The sequence below is a fragment of the Leptosomus discolor genome, chromosome 1 (assembly GCF_034619465.1).
Source record: "Leptosomus discolor isolate bLepDis1 chromosome 1, bLepDis1.hap2, whole genome shotgun sequence".
NCBI classification, from domain to species: Eukaryota; Metazoa; Chordata; class Aves; order Leptosomiformes; family Leptosomidae; genus Leptosomus; species Leptosomus discolor.
The window spans coordinates 182,053,369-182,069,945 of record NC_141391.1 but is presented as its reverse complement, the minus strand read 5'-3'; the positions used below and the strand labels follow the sequence as shown (position 1 = coordinate 182,069,945).

The following is a 16,577-nucleotide window of genomic DNA, read 5'->3' as shown; positions in this document are numbered from 1 at the left end:
AAATCTGTGTCTCAGAATATACTGATTCTACACCTCTTACCAAATGCCACACTCTCTTGACAATCAAATGTGGCTTGATCCTAGCTGTCTTAGTGAATAAAAAAGAAATGATGCAATTCTTACCCATAAAGCAAGTGGTTCTAGTAGTCATGATGAGGTTTTTTTGGTGTACCTGTTTGTAACAGTGCTGAGCTAGTCACAGCTTATCATACTTACTTATCAATTTTTTTATTAGTTTTAAAAAATCAAGTTAGGTGCAACAACACAAAAAAAATATGCTGTATAACTTACATCAACATGAAGGGAAGAGGAAATGTCACCCTAAAAATGAAACCCCACAATACACATACAGACGTCGACAGCACTGAAGGATTTGCCTTCACAAGGGCTGTTAAATTTCATTAATTGAGGATTGCTAGACCACTACAAGATAAAGCAATATGATCAATTAAATTCCCGATAACTCAGATCCTGTCTAACCATGTTGCTTATCTGGACAGTCGGGACTTTCTCCCAACTCTTTTCTTTTTGTGTTTAAGACTAAATTGTGATCTTGCTCATACCACCTTCTTTCACTGGGACTTCACTGAATAATCATGAGAAGTTTTAGGCATTAACACTAAACAGTGGAGTTACCCCAACCCATACCAACTCCGCTGTTTTTACTGCTTTGAACAACAAGCAAACAATGCACTTAGGATTTTAGAAACAACAACAAAAAAAATCAAAATAATAAATTCTGTTTAGAAAAATAATTGCTCTATTGTTGTCACGCCTTCCTGATCAGTTGCCCAAGTCCTAAACACCTTTCAGAAAATAATCTACACGCTGCAGGATAGCTTATTGAGCAATGTGGCACAATTTGTCTTATGGCCATCTTAGTCACTCCTTGTTACCATGACTGGTCCCTTTGACCAGCATAAAGTGCTATGCCGTGACCTTGCCAAGCGCTGTTACGGGGCTGCAAGCCCTGCCTGCCCCGGCGCCCATCTCAGGTTGGAATGGGGATGAAGCTGGTCGATTTGGAGTGGGGCGACTCTCTCCAGGTGTTCAGGCTGTGGGTTGGGCTCCTGTTGTTGGTAAAAGAAGTCTGTCGCCTGCTGTTGCTGTTTGAATCTTCTTTACTCAGCGTTTGCTTTATTTTTTGGCAGCAAGGGAAGCTCTGTATGCAGTCTTGCAGGAGGTGCCCGCTGAAGAACATGTAGATCCATGGGTTACAGCAACTGTTCAGACTGGCCAACAGAGCCGTGACGGTAGTCGCAGTGTTTTCAGAATCTGGGGAGAGGGGAAGAAAGTGGTTTAATCATGAAAAGAACATTTACACCACCCAGTCAATTGCTTTGTTAACTGTTGCATTTATTTTCCTGAATAATTCTAGTCCTAAAAGTTGAGCAGCAGCATTTGAAATGAATAATGAGGACATAATCAGGCAAGTTCTTATTTATGTAAGGCTGCCATTGAAGTCAATGGGAATTTGTCTGAACAGATTTCAAAAAGCTGTGATAGAGGAAGCTGTGGGGCAATCCATCCAAAACAACGCTTTAGTCCCGTTTCTACTGCTGTTTATCCATGTGTTGATAAGCTCATGCTTTAAATACTGAACAGTTTTTATTCAGACTTTTGTTTTAAAAATTGGTTACCCTGGGAGGCAATGGCAAAACTCCCACCACTTTCAGAATACTGAATTTTGCTGTACACATTTGCATGCTGAAAAGTGTTGAATGCTTAAGTAACTACTGGCTTGTGAATCAAATCTGGACCGAACAAATTTTACTTAAGGGAAAAATGGAAGTTAGCCCATGCCATAAAACAGTTATGGTCTCCTACTTTCAATAACTAGTTAAATTATCAAATACTCTCCATATATATTTAGTCTAATCAATTATTAGTGACCTTCCTGTGCAAATATTGAATCTCCAAAGAAGTACAATTGCTGTGTTAGCCAGTTCCATAGATTTAAAGAATCTCTTCAAACAAACCTACCAAATACCCATCTGTTCAATTAGGTTTGTAGTTCTTTTGAAATAAAACCAAAACAAACCAAAACAAATCGCCATTTGTCTACTGCAAGCCTTTATTTCTCTGTGGAGACCTGCATTTTAGGATTGACTTTAGTCCCATATTAGGGGCAATCAATGCTCTCGCTACAATAAGTGGTAATTTGGGGCTGCTAAAAAACCCCAAGAAATTATGAATTCCAACATTTTGATTTGCTGCTTTCTCATTATGAGAAACAGAGTGTATGTCACTGTGTTGCCTGCCATTCTCTACGTAATAAAGTCAGCAATTATTTTCAGACAATTTAACAGCGGGACAGGTATCTCCAAAACACTAAATTGCCACTGTTTCATGAGGATGGTGGCTGACTAAAGGAGCTACTCAGAGGTGACTGCCCTGGCGAGAGGAAGGCCTCAGGGTGTGCTCAACCCCACTACTAGACAGCAGGGAATGCACACGCAGGGCAGTTACAGGAAAGAAGGCTTAGTAAGTTCCCTGCGCATATAATTCCTCGTGACACACATGTGTGTATGCTTAATAACAACACAAAGCGTTTCTAAAGTTTTATTAATAGGCAGCTTCAAACGGAAGAAAACGGTGCCGGTTCCCATTACCGCAGCCAGTCTTTCGGTTCCCACCCGCTAACTGTGCTCCGGCTGCGAACGCGGGGGCCGCTGCTCCTCCCCGGGGGCCCCGGCGCCGCCAGCGGCCGCCCCGCTCCGCTCCGGCTGCTCCCGGGGCCGGGGCCGCCCAGCCCCGCCGCCTCCGCGCCGCAGCCCCCCGGGGCCGCCCCGGCCGGGAGTGCGAGCGGTGCCGGCGGGACGGCCCCGAGGGCTTGCCCCCATCGCCGGCTGGAAGGTGCCTGCGGGGCGGAGGGCGTTCAGCTTCCGCGCCCCGTCTCCCCTGCGCTCGGCTCAGGACCGCGCACCGCCCCGGGGGCGCCCCCGGAGGACCCCAAGGATGCGCCAGCGCGGCCGGGGAGGAAGCGGCGGGGAGCCCTGCCGGTGCCCGCCGGGGCCTGCCCGTCACCTACCGACCCAGGGGAAGCGCTGGTCCCAGACGGACCACATCTGGATGGTGAAGAAGGGCGCCCAGCAGACGACGTACGCCGAGACGATGACGAAGGTCATCTTGACGGTGCGGATCTTGGCGCGGGAGATGGTCTTGACGCTGCTGACACAGGGGGCGAGCAGCAGCCCCCGCCGCGGGCCGCCGCCGCCGCCGCCCGCCCGCCGCCCGCCGCCCGCCGCCTCCCCCGGGCGGGTCTTGACCCGGACGTTGCGCCAGATGCGGTAGCAGATGAAGCCGTAGCAGGTGGCGAGGATGAGGACGGGCGCGACGAAGATGCCGCCCGTGATCCAGGTGATGTAGGCGCGGGGCCCCCAGGGCATGATGAAGTGCGCCCAGCAGTCGTAGACCTGCGAGCCGCGCTCCACCTCGCTGAGGGAGAAGATGAAGTACTGCGGGGTGCTGAGCAGCAGGCTGAGCGCCCAGGCCGCCGCGATCATCCCGTAGGAGCGCTTGGTGGGCTGCTGCAGCGTCTTCAGCGGGTGGCAGACGGCGATGTAGCGGTCGGCGGTCATGGCCACCAGCATGTACGCCGAGGCGAACATGCCGAAGACCTGCAGGTGCTTGACGACGCGGCAGAGCCCGTCGGGGCCGTGGAAGCGGTGGGTCACCTCCCAGCAGAGCTGGGGCAGCACCTGGAAGAAGGCCACCACCAGGTCGGCCAGGCTGAGGTGGCGGATGAAGAGGTGCATGCGGGACGCCTTGCGCGGCGTCCGCCTCAGGGCCAGCAGCACGCTGCCGTTGCCCACCACCGCCACGGCGAAGGTGACGGCCAGCACGGCGATCTCCAGCTTCGCCAGCTCCTCGTCCCGCCCGAAGGGGTCCCAGCCGCCCAGGCTGCCGTTGGGCGACCCCGACCACGCCTCGGGGCTGGGGCTGCTGCTGCTGCTGCCGCTGCCGCCGCCGGGCTCCGCCGCCCGCCACCGGCTGCCGTTCCCGGGGGAGGGCGCCGCCCGGGGGGAGCCGGCGCCGCCGGCGAGGCGCATGGAGGGGGCTGCGCGGCGGGGCCCGGCCCGGCCCGACCCCCGCCCACCCGCTGCCCGCCGCCTCCCCGCTCCGGCGGCGCGGAGCGCCGGGCCAGGTGCCTTTATCCCCCGCCGCGGGAGGCGAGGCGAGGCGAAGGGGGAGCGCCCGTGCCAGTGGCTGCCCAGCGCCTGACGCCAGCCCCCTCCTTCCCCCGGCTGCCGCCGCCGCCGCCCCGCCCGCCCCCGCCGGCGCGGAGAGGCTCGTCCCGCCGCGGCCCCGGAGGGGAGCGCCCCGCCGAGGGACCGGGGCCGCTCCGCCCAAAAAGTGCCGCTCCGGGAGGGAACTGGGTCCGCCGCCCCTTCCCTTGCCTGCGCGGAGCCCGGCGGGGCGGGGAGGCGGCGGGGGGCAGGGGAAGAGCTGCCCGGGCCGGGACGTTGCGCCCGGAGAGCTCCCTCACGGGCGGTTAAAGCAGCACGGAGAAGTGGAATTGATAATAAAAATGTTTGCGTAACCGCGCAGAGGAGGTGGAGGTCTGACGGTACCAGTCTACGCGCCCCCGAGCCCTCTTCTACCCAAGGCAGAGGGGCTGGTGGGTAAGAAGTGGTGGTTTGGCTCCAAGAGCCATCCTGTCTGGGCCTTCGGCATTTCGCAGTCGTGCTGGGATAACCCCCAGCAAAGTGAACGATTAGAAAAAATAGCGCAGAGTTTGAAAGCAACCCACTAAACCTAAGGTTTTTAACGGTTTCAGGATTTCATCTAGGACAATAAAAGTCATCCAGACATTAGCGTATAGGTCTAAACCACATGTTTCTGCAAGTACAATCAAAAGCTCCTCGTTTTCCAGAGAGTTCCTGGCAGTGGGTCAGTTAAATCTCTGTTTTAAATATGTTCAAGCTGAAAAGTTTTCTTCCTCTCGGTAGAGTTGGACTTGGTGAAAATTCTGCTCCCATTGTCATGACTGTGGATTTACACCCTGATTTCACGAGAACCTCGATTTGACCCTTTGTTTAGAAACTCCTTCCTTCAGTCACAGGAAAACTCGTAAGATTACAACAAAGAAATATTACATTAGCTGCCAATCCTACTTTGTTTTTAATAAAACTCTCTGGGTCTGCTCATATGTGATTGCAGTTAAATTTAGTTGCAAAAAATATGTGGGTATTTTCATACTGGTTTTACAGGGAGAAGGAAAAAGGGTGAAGCATTAAAGATTAAGTCTTACTTCTTTGAATTAAAAATACATTTCCAAAACGTTTTGACTCCAGAAGAGTCTTCCAGTTTAAAATACAAGCAGACAATATGCTTCTGAACATGCCAGAGTTGTGCAAGGTTTTATCCCAGGCTTTTTGCCCTTTTCTGGACTTCTTAGGCTGTAAGAGGGTACCTGCACCCACGCCAGCCCGCCACTACACTTCCTTTGCTTGGGGCTCAGTGACAGCAGTCCAGGAGGACACCTGCTCCAACACTGCAAATAATTGACATGAGCTTTTCCATAAAAAGCTGGGGAAAAAAATATCCCAAAACCTGGAATACAGACAAAAAAATGTGGCTGTCCTAAGTTAGAGTAAGTTATTTCTTTAAAGGTGACCTCTGTTCCAGAGAAATTAAAGCTACATATCACAAATCTCACAATACCGCACAGCTGCCACGACCTCTTCCACATCCGAAGCATCATACCCTGCCATGAGGAGAGTTTCTTGCCTGTCTCTCCGACATGCTTCACAGGAGCTGAACGCTGCGTAAATGAACGGTGTTACTCAGGGAACTCTGCTAACAGGCTTTCTGCTGTGCAAACAATGCAAGGATCATTCACTACTAGGTATGTCATCCGTTAATAGAAATGGTGAAGCTTCAAGTGTGACCAAGACATATTGATAACAGCCGGACAGTAAGATAAGGGTGGCTGTGCTAGTTCAGAGTACTGAGAGTTTGTCAAGCCCACATCGTCTCAGAAATATCTCTTTCCAACCCGTACTTGGTTCCTCTGAATAGCATTTGTTAGAATGCTTCCAGAGCAAAGGGCTGGAAACTTGCCTCAGTATCGTCGCACACGGCTGCACCTAGTGATTACATGCAATGTTAAGCATGAAATTGATACTGTTTTTTGCTGCATTGTACTCCGTCAGACAAAAGTAACCTAGAGCTAGTCTTTACACCTTTTTTTCCCCATTAATTCCAAAATCAGCCAATATTGATGTTTTTATAGATAATGTATCTAACCAGGCTGTTGCAAATTTGTTTCTTTCAACAGACCTAGGTAATTCAGTGGAGAGTTTTATTTGTATTTAGTACTTCAGGAATATTCTCCTGCTCTAGATATTGAGTAAATTCAGGGCTCTCGAGTTTTCTGTACTAGTTTAATCAGCATCTAGTCAGATCTTTTTTGCTTAATTCTAACAGTATTGGTGTGTAGACAGGGGAAGCCTTATATAAGATGCTGTTGTTCAAATTAATCAGTATAGTTTTCAGTTTTCCAAGTAGTTGTCCTTTCTCAAGCTGAATGAGTAATGCTGTCCTATCTTACCAGACATGGAGAGGGTTCCTCTGGCCACAGAAAGCTGTAACATGGAGAGCAACTTGGGGAAAAAGCAGTTAACAGAAAACTTGTAGAATAGCCTTCTAAAGAGAAAAATTGTCACTGGGAAGGCTGCTAGAGAAAATGGACATTTTTGCCCTATGATTCACCTGGAGCTCAGCTTGGAGCTGAAGTCTTAGTAAAGAAAATTGAGATTGCTGTTACAAGAAGCCTTTATTTGTTCTCACCAGGCATGCGGGTTTCTATAAAAATGTCTAAGGATGGTAAGGTTTTCTAGTATATTCTCTGCTGGCATACAGTTTTCTGTAAAAGTGCCTAAAGGTTGCTAGATAAGTTTCTGTATGCTGAATTCATTGATGACTGAATGGCTTCCATAAAATACTCAAAAGACTAATTGGAACATGACCTGGTTTGTTGCCGAATGCAGCTGCTTTCCATTCATCCCTTGCTGTTGTGGTGGGGACTTTTGCTGCCTTTAGACAGCCTTAGTCTCTTCTTCCATGGCTAAAGAAATGCTTTGAGCAAGTCAAAGGCTCAGGATTTTAATCCTGGGAGATTGATGATGATTTGTATTCCGCAAGATAACTTTTCACCAAAAAGTAAGGGGCTTTCAGCATAATCTGCTTCAGGAAAACTGACAGTTTTGAATTGTAGCTACTTGGAGTCCAAACATTATTGTCTGCCAGGTTTTGTAAAGAGTTGCTCTAGTCGTTAGAGTTGCAAAAAAGCAATATAAGCAAAAAAAGGTCAAGCTTTTTTATCAAACAAATTCCTCATGCAGGATGAGGGTTAAAGCACTGCTAAAAAAAAAGGAGGCCTGTTTTATTTGTAGAGGATTCAGCTGTCTTGTTAAATAGCACATAAACAATCTACATAGACACAGACAGGTGCCTCCTGTGATCTGTCTCCAAGTTTGAAGTGACTCTACTGCTCCCTTCTACAGACACTATTTAGTAAGAAAGGCTGAGTTTGATAGCCCTTCCCAGAAAGTCTGAAGACTTAGATACTGCAGATCCCAAACTTTAAAATCACAGCTATGGGAACCAAGCATGGGAGAAAGCTCATGTGCTGAGTGAGGGACTACTAAAAGCTGGGGACACCAGCAGGACAAGCAGACACCCCATTCATTTACCATCCCCAGGGAGGAAATGTCACCTGAAGGAAGACAGGAGGACATCTGGGACTCAAAGCAGCCTCCTGAAAAAATGCCTTGTTTACAACCTCTATTGGTCTATCTTTTTGGCCATCAGAGCAAAACTAAGCGGAGAACTGCCCCCAAACTGTCTTCAAAACAGATTACAAGTCTGAATTCAGGGTTCTGAAAAGGCTGCAGTACAAGACTAAGAAACAAGTAAGACTGAGGGCAAACTCCCACTATGGAAAACATGGAATTAAGAAACCTGCTGTAAGAGACAGGTCCTCAGGAATAGCCCTCAGGATTTAGTTTGCAAATGCCCAGTTCATTGGAAATGTCTAATGGTATCCAGGAAACACAGAGCCTTAAGGTTATGCCCTGTTTTTATATGCTTGTATTGCGATTTAACCCCAGCTGGCAACTAAGCCTCACCCAGCCACTCGCTCCATGCCCCCACCCCACTGGTGGGATGGGGGAAAGAATCAGAAGAGTAAAAGTGAGAAAAATCATGGGTTCAGACAAAGACGGTTTAATAGTAAAGCAAAAGCCATGTACACAAGCAAAGCAAAATAAGGAATTCATTCACCCCTTCCCATGAGCAGGCAGGCATTCAAGCATCTCCAGGACAGCAGGGCTCCATCATGCATAACGGCTACTTGGGAAGACATATGCCATCACCCCAAATGTGCCCCCTTCCTTTTTCTTCCTCCAGCTTTTTATGCTGAGCATGACGTCATATGGTCTGGGACATCCCTTTGGTCAGTTGGGGTCCACTGTCCCTGCTGTGTCCCCTCACAACTTCTTGTGCACCCCCAGCCTGCTCGCTGGTGGAGTGGTGTGAGAGGCAGAAAAGGCCTTGGCTCTGTGTAAGTGCTTGTCAGCAGTAACGAAAACATCTCCAACATGTTACCAACCCTGTTTTCAGCGCAAACCCAAAAAGTAGCCCCATACTAGATACTAGGGAGAAAATTCACTCTATCCTAGCCAAAACCAGCACAGCTTGTTAGCTGAAACCACATCCAGGTCCAGATTCTGGTATTTGTACACATAGGAAATTGTGTCTGACCATCCCTGCCATACTGTCATTTCTTTCCATGACGGAGGTTGAGTGTGATACTCAAAGCAGTACCGCAGACCAGGCTATACAGCTAAACGTCACCAGAAGAAGCAGCCTGTTGCCCTTCTTCTCCCTTTGCTTCCTCTGTTGCAGCTTTGCTGACCTGGCTGATAGCAATCAGGGCCTTTGGGAGTCAGAGAGTTCAACCATTCCCTTGCAGAAGTGTTAACACAGCAGCTTCCCAGCCTGTCCAGATTTCAAAGCAGTGAAGGGCCTTTGGAGGGACAACAGGCCTCTGCATTTTTATAACCTTGTGGAAGGAACATACCAAAAAAGCACAGTGAAAGCTCCTGCCTTTCCCCATTGCGTCACGTTGATCAGACTTTCAGCACGTTCAAGGCATGATAAAATCTGTCTGAGACAGTTTAACTAGGGCCTCAACCAGCAATCTCTCATTTAATCTGAAGGATTAAAATCATCAGGGCATAAATCCACAGATTCATTCAATGCTGTCATAGGCAGAAAAGGGAAAATTTAGAACTGAGCTTCCTCATGTTATATCTACCTTATGAAATGGTATAACCTCAGACTTTCGAAACCTGAAAGAGATTTAGTATACCTTTTGCACTTCTACAGATACTGCTTCAGTGATTTTGCTTTAAGCATATAATCAGTAGTTTCATCTCTCAGTTCTCTTATTTCAGAGATGTTAAAGGCTCTCGTTGATGATCTTTAGTATGCCTTAAGCCAGTTTTTAAATTAGTTCTGTCTAGAGTTTCATTCCATCTGCAATCTACTGTTTCTATCACTGTGTTAATACCTACCTTGTCCTTCCTTATGCCTTCTACAAGTTTTGATTCATCTAGGGGCAATTTAATAATGATTTTTGTGTTCTCTCCTAGTTAACATACACTAAGCCAAACCAAAGGAAAATATTTTATAAAGATTGGCAGCAAGAGTAATCAATAAAAACAAAGTGAAATTAACATTTATAGTTATTCATGCGATTTCTTCTTAGAAAACAGTTGACATAGTGAGATGTGACTGTCTTACAAAAATATTTAATACTAGTAAAAGGGATTTAAAGTAGTAGGAAGGAATACAGACAATCTATGCCCAACATATTTTTTTCTGAGGGTTTTAACTGATCAGCTATCAACTGATTCTAGGAAATCCTCCATTTGTGTAAAAGGTAGTCACTGTACAAAATTGCTTTATTTATCCCAGAACTATGCCAAGAACTGAAAGCATGCTGTATTTGAGAATGCACTGGCAAAGTATTACTGCTTCATAATTCTAATTGAAAGGCAGAGCCACTTAACATTTATGGAATAAAGGGAATAATGCCTCTGATTATGACAAAATTTGTTTTAGTAGCTGTCCTTAAGAAACACATTCTAAAGCATTTTAAAATTAACTGGTTTTGAAACCGTATATGTCCATATTCTCACAGTGATCATTCTGAAGTATCTGCCAATATGGAATATTGGTGATTGATGCAGAATACTGATACAACCATTAATGTAAATAAAACACCACTCAAATCATCTGTACTGAAAATATTGTGCCAGCTGCATTCTCACAAGCTTGGTAGTTCATGGCGCTACCATCGCAGTCACTTTATCACCGCATTACTGGGAAATAGGATCCAGTCTTTCTAACAGACCAGGGGAGGTCCAAATGCCACCTATCCTTATGGATGCTTATGGGATATTCATTGTTCCAGTTTCTACGGGACTATCCTCTGTGAGACTGTCCTCTCCATATAAAGCCCAGTCCTCTCTGGGACAAAGTTGACTAAAAATGTTTTCATCAAAATGCTTTTTCATTAGAATGCAAGTTTTCCAAAATCGCAGTTACTCATAGGCGTCTGCATAATGGCTTTGGGAAAAACCTTTTCTTCATTTCAACACATACTTCTGGTCAAAATTTAAAAGATTGAGGGAGAAGGAGAGAGGTATTGGTATGCCCAAGAGTAATTTCATATCGTGTCCATATTGTAGGTGGAATTTTATGATGCTACTTTATTGGCATGATGCTCTGTGTCACCGCCTGAGGAAACCCCTAAGGAGGAACAGTGTGTGCAGTCCAACTCCCTCAGTAGAGCTCACACTTGATGTTATCCAGGTTTTGCTCGTGGTGATCATTGTGCCTTCTAGTGGGTCTCCAAAAGGACTCCAATGCCTGGTTGCCACAGCTCTACACCAAACTTTGATAACTGGATGGACTGGCACAGGCTTCTTCAAATCCAAATATAGTGTGTAATGTGTAGGCTGTTCTAGTTCTTACAGCTGTGTGATAAATTCCTTGAATGGATGACACCTGGCAATACAGAATATATTTCATCACTACCCTGACACACAAGTTTAGGATCCTGAAGGCTGCAGATGTATTGCGCTCTTCAACTTGAGCTGTGGCATGCAGCATGTTCAACGTGCAGAAGCAGCAAAGAGCACATTCCCTACCTGCTTCCAGTCTGTCTTCTCTTACCACATCTGCTGTCCCCATCTGAGCCAGATGCAATGCACCTGGCAAAGCAGACAGCACAGACTCTCCTCTGCTCAGTGCTCTCCAGAGATAAAACAAAATAAATAGTGGCATTGAGGAGGGCAGAGAAGCACCGGGCATTGAAAGTCAAAGAGAAGAAAGCCGAAATACAGGGCAGGGATGGATCTTGAAGCAGAGTCTGTGGGTTAACGCATGAGAATGTGAAAGGAGAATGTGCAGGATGATGAGAGGCAGCCCTACATCTCAGGCACAGGCACAGCAGAGGTGCCCTGGTGCCTTGACCTTAGTTTCTCACACTGATGAGGTAGGTTCGGGGGTTGAAGAAGACTGGAAGAAGCAGAGAGGAAAAGAGGGAATGATGGTATTTAGATCGTGCGTTGAGTATCTTGGCTGCTGATTTCATTGTTTTATTTTAAATGCATGTGGGTGGGGAATAGTACTTAGCAGCCATAGGTCAAATACGGCAAGACTTTTGTGCAGGTATGCAAATTGCTGTAAGTTAAATTGTATCATAGCAAGTACTTAGATGGGGAGAACTTCCAGACATTAATTACTGCAACTTCAGGGCCCTTTGAGGTTTTCTCACTTTGTACTTTAAACTACTATGGTTTATCATTTTCATTCCAAACAAGCTGTCTACCTGACTGTTTTAAGCAGTCTCTCTTTGCACTGTCCTCATCACTACATTTAGCAGCTCTATATCATATAACATTTTACTTTTTATGACCAGAGGAAAATTTGTGTGCTTCTAGGATAAAGAAGGATAATAAAGCAATAAATTTTAGGGGATAGGAGGTACTAACAAACTGCCTAGCATAGCAAGAGAGGAAAAGCATTCCCATGAGGTATAGCCAAGCTATAAGCCAAAGTATCTAATTTTATGTCCAGTAAATAAATAATTTTTAATGATTTCTTGGTAAGTTTTGACGTTATATTGCTTATGGTTAATCTGTCAACAGCAGCATTAGTAAACCATATGAAATGGCTTGTTTGGACTATAGAAAATAGGTTTTATAATTTTATTTTTCTGCCAGCTGTACAGGGAGAAAGATGGGTGATAGCAGTAGTGTAGTTAGATCCAGATTGCATACAGATAGGGCAAAGGAGTAAAGACAATTTGAAACCGAATTCTGAAGTTAGAAGCCAGCACATGGAGATTTCTTGAAATTTTCTTAGGCTTCTAGGAGGATTTATATATGAACATTTTCAAAAGCAAAGGAGAAAAAACTTTTAATTACATTTGTCCAAAACTAAAAATGAAACCTGCCTAGAACTGATCCTTATGGAAGGCTTCCATCAGTATTTGCTCCCAGTGGCCTCTCATGAATGCCTGTATCATTCACTGAAGAGTAAATGGCACTATTTCATACTGGTTGTGATTTTCTCTGAATCTTTTGTAACTGCTATGGAGTTACATATTTCATCTAGGGAAGCCCTGGGAATGACCAGGAAAGTATGTATAAGGAAGAGTATAGTTTGTGTACAAATACAATAGCAATGTCATCCTGGACAAGCCTTCAAATGTTGCACTAGTTCATTTCAAGACACTACAACTGCAGTAATGGCAGTAAAATATGTGATATAAAACCACATTTGTGCTCTAGTCCTTAGAGAGGTCAGAGCTTGAATAAGTTGGATATGCCATGTGAAAGAATATTGTTTTACATTACGGACTTCATGTTTAAATCAGCTGCTGTTGCTTTATTTCAGTCCTTCCTGTCTGCTGTCTACAACGTTGCAATAGAGCCTTGTATTGTATTTTTAACACTTATGCCCCTACTTGTGAGAATGCTGATTTTCTCTGCTTCTTTCACCCTGAATAATATGGGTCATCACTATCTTATTATCTGAAGTGAGTTCAAGGAAATGCTTGTCCCTGTTTTGAACAAGTCAGCATCCTTCATGTGTTTCTGGCGCTGTCACCACCACCACCACCAGTATGAGAGGAGATCCAGTTAAAGAGAGATGATCTGATCTTCCCCGGAGGCTGAATCTGTTATTTCAGGGTGCAAGTGTGTCCCTACAGCTGCCACAGAACACGCCTATTCTCTTGCCCATTGCTACTAAGTAATTAAACTGTCTATTGAATTAGAACTTGCAGTTAATATTTATAGTGTATTTTGTGGTGCTGCAGACCGCCTGAGCCACGTTGCGATGTCGGGACCAGCCAACATTGTGTTCTTGTCTTGGCTACAGGTGCAGTGACTTGGGGCAATTAAGCACTCCCTAACCTACCTGAAACTCCGGTTTGCCTGGATCGTAGCCCGCTCTGGAAGGAACCAGAATTACCTGACAAGAATTGTGGCCAAAATGAAAAGAATACTGACTAAAGTCAATCATCTTGCAATCCTATAAATAGCAACCCTAAGTGAGACCCTTTGAGCTCTCTGGGACCACAGCAGTCTGTGACCCAGTATATCCCCCTGAGTTAGGATGCCTCTCAGGGCAGATTTTCTGAGGATTTAGAAGAATAGATTTCACAAGGATTTCTGAGATCGTCCACTGATAGATGCTGATGAAGAAGAAGGGTTTAAAGATCGTCTGCTGAGAAATGCTGACAAAGGAGACTAGTGAGTAATTCACTACAATTAGATTTCGTGAGGTTTCAAGGATCATTTGGTACAAATAATTTATTACAACTTGCAAAGAGAGAAGAACCTTGATCATAGGTTAACCTCTGTATCTATGTGTGTCTGTGTGCGTGTAATTTGATCAGGAAACTTTGTAATAAGTCTCAAGTGAACCTTGCCGTTTTTGAATCTTTAACTAAGTTGCTGTGTTGATTATAGCAAATTTTATTAAATCACTCTGATAATTGGCTGATGACTAAGTATTGTTAAAAATCATACAACCTAATCTTGTGATTTACTGTAATAGTGCTAATAAATCTTAAATTGCTGCTACCTCAAAGTTGTGTAGGATCCATAATCACTCATTCTGTGACAATTTCTGATTAACATTCATGTTGATTTGTACTTGTGTTACTTATTAATTCCTTGAATTGATTAAGATGAGTAGACTGCCATTTTCAGTTCCTGGACATGGTACAATGTCTTCAGCCCTTGTAAGAATACAGCCGCTGCTGGAGTCTGGCTTAGCATAGTGCCCTTTTAATAGAGTCTCCCCTTCTGCTGCTTCATTATTACCTTGTGCATAACAAACATTTCTGAGTTATGGAACAAGTAGGCACCTTACCAGCAGGAATCAGAAGCTTTGTAGAGAAGCCTGTTCTGGCCACCTTACTAGAAAAACTCCAGACTTTCAGGATAGTTATAGAAAATAACAAAATCAACAATTAGAAAGGATAAGTTGCTTAAATTGGGTTTTCAAGGAACTTAGGACTGTCAAGCTGCCACCTTATGGAGTGAAGCAATAAGATAATCATGGCCCAAATTAATTTTGAGTTAATAAAACAGAAGAACCTGGCACAACAAGTAATTAAATCCTTTAAATTTGTATTCTGTTGGCTTAATGATTAGTGAAGGGGCTTTAGAAGATTTTTTTTCAAACTGTGAATTGTTGCAGCTTTCAAGCTCTCAGAAGGAAGCCTTGGATAGCTCTGTGAAATTAGCAGAGCAAAATGTGGCAAACTAAAGAACTAAGAGCTGGTAATGCAAGAGGCACACACGAATTTAGCTGGTAACTGTATAAAAAGGTTTGATCAGCCAACTCAAGTTATTTGGTGTATGCAGCAAGTTCAGGAATAAAAAAGGCAAGGAGAGTGTAATCCAAAATTCAGGAAGTGTCCCAAGGCTTCAGTGCTGTTTCAGTCATCAATGAAACCCTAAAATACTAGCTAGAGATGTGACAGGCAACTCACGTGTATGAACGATGTAAAGAAATTCATCGCCAGTGAATGATTCTGGACAAAACACCAGTCACATAGTTTGGATAAAAGAAATCCTGGAAAAAACTACCCAAAATACTGAGAAATCTTCTCTATCTCAATTTCTTCTCATCCTCTAGGACCAGCAACAATCAAAACACCACACAGCTTTTTGTGGTCCATCATGCCATCTGCTTCTCATCCTCATATGGCGTTTGATAGTGTCATCAGAAAGAGCGTTCAAGGTTTATAGCACCCTGCCCACATCAGCATCCAAAGTGTTTGCAACTTGGGCGTCTCCTCCAGCAAATTCATGTTTGTCGTGACTACATTGCAAGATAGATTCAGGTCGCTACATCAGCGATGTGCAGCACTAAAGGGCACTGCTGAAACGCTGAAAAGGCGTATATAGCAAGTCCACATGTACAGGTTGGGAAAATCTCTCTTTAGCAAGGAACTGAGACCTTTTTGTTATAGTATTCTGTGGTTTGATATCACACTGTGGGCCATTTACTAGGAAATACAAACTCTTGACATTCTCCCAGCTCTGCATTTCTATGATCCTGTACCAAAATATTCTGATGCCTGGACATTATAATAACTTGCATTTACATGATTTTTGATTGCTTATTATATTCCGAATAATACAAAACATTTTAGCTTTGTATTGTACTAGGACAGGCTAACTATTGGGAAGGTAACATTTCATTTTCCCATAAAACTCATTGATATAAGCAGACTTGAAAATTTTGCTTTTATGACACATTTTGTTGCTACTTTCCATATCATATTCTTTTATGATTTGTTTAGAAAAATACATTAGTAGAGAACATTGGCTTCATAAAAATATGTAAGAGAGATCTTCATTTGCCAACTGAATGCAACCTGCAAATAGTAGGTTGTAAATCAGTTACTTTTGGTCTTATACAAGAGACATATCTCACTCTTTTTCTGGTTTTTAAGATACTATCGGCTTCTTATGTCAATAAAATGTGATAGGGAAGGGAAAGACTTTTTAGAAAAGTCTTTAGATTTTAAAAGGCTGTAGGAACAAAGGTTTTTGCCAAACTCAAAAAGATGAGAGCCAGAGCCACATTTTCAAAGGCTTTACAAATTTGGAGTAACTACTGAATTTTAAAACTGTGATCTTGATTACTAATGGAAGATTATTCTGAAGTTGCTATACTTTCTGAAGAATCTAGAAGCATTTGGACTTACTTAAACCAGAATTACAAGTTTTAATAATTTCCATCAGAACTCCAAATGACTAAAATAGGGAAAATGTGAAGCTTAAAGCATCCTAAGAATTTTCTGTTGCAAGCATAAAGGTGGTATAACCATTAACTTGAGGTAAAATTACAAGTCTGGTGAATGTATAGTAACAAACTGCATATTCATGAGCTTCCCATGGAGGTACCGAACTACTGAAAGAAGGAAAAAAGAAAGGACAAAAAGGAACTTCTTAAAATCAAGCCAAGCCATA

At 44.3% G+C, this 16,577-nt stretch overlaps 1 protein-coding gene across 1 annotated transcript; it reads right to left on the bottom strand.

Annotated features, from left to right (window-relative positions):
- Positions 1–991: 991 nt before the first annotated feature.
- Positions 992–4,052, bottom strand: AVPR1A (arginine vasopressin receptor 1A). Its single transcript, XM_086472321.1, has 2 exons — positions 3,032–4,052; positions 992–1,275 (listed from the first exon to the last, which is right to left on the bottom strand). The coding sequence occupies exons 1-2, from the start codon at positions 4,050–4,052 to the stop codon at positions 992–994; spliced, it is 1,305 nt and encodes a 434-aa protein (XP_086328447.1).
- Between the last annotated feature and the right edge of the window lie 12,525 nt (positions 4,053–16,577).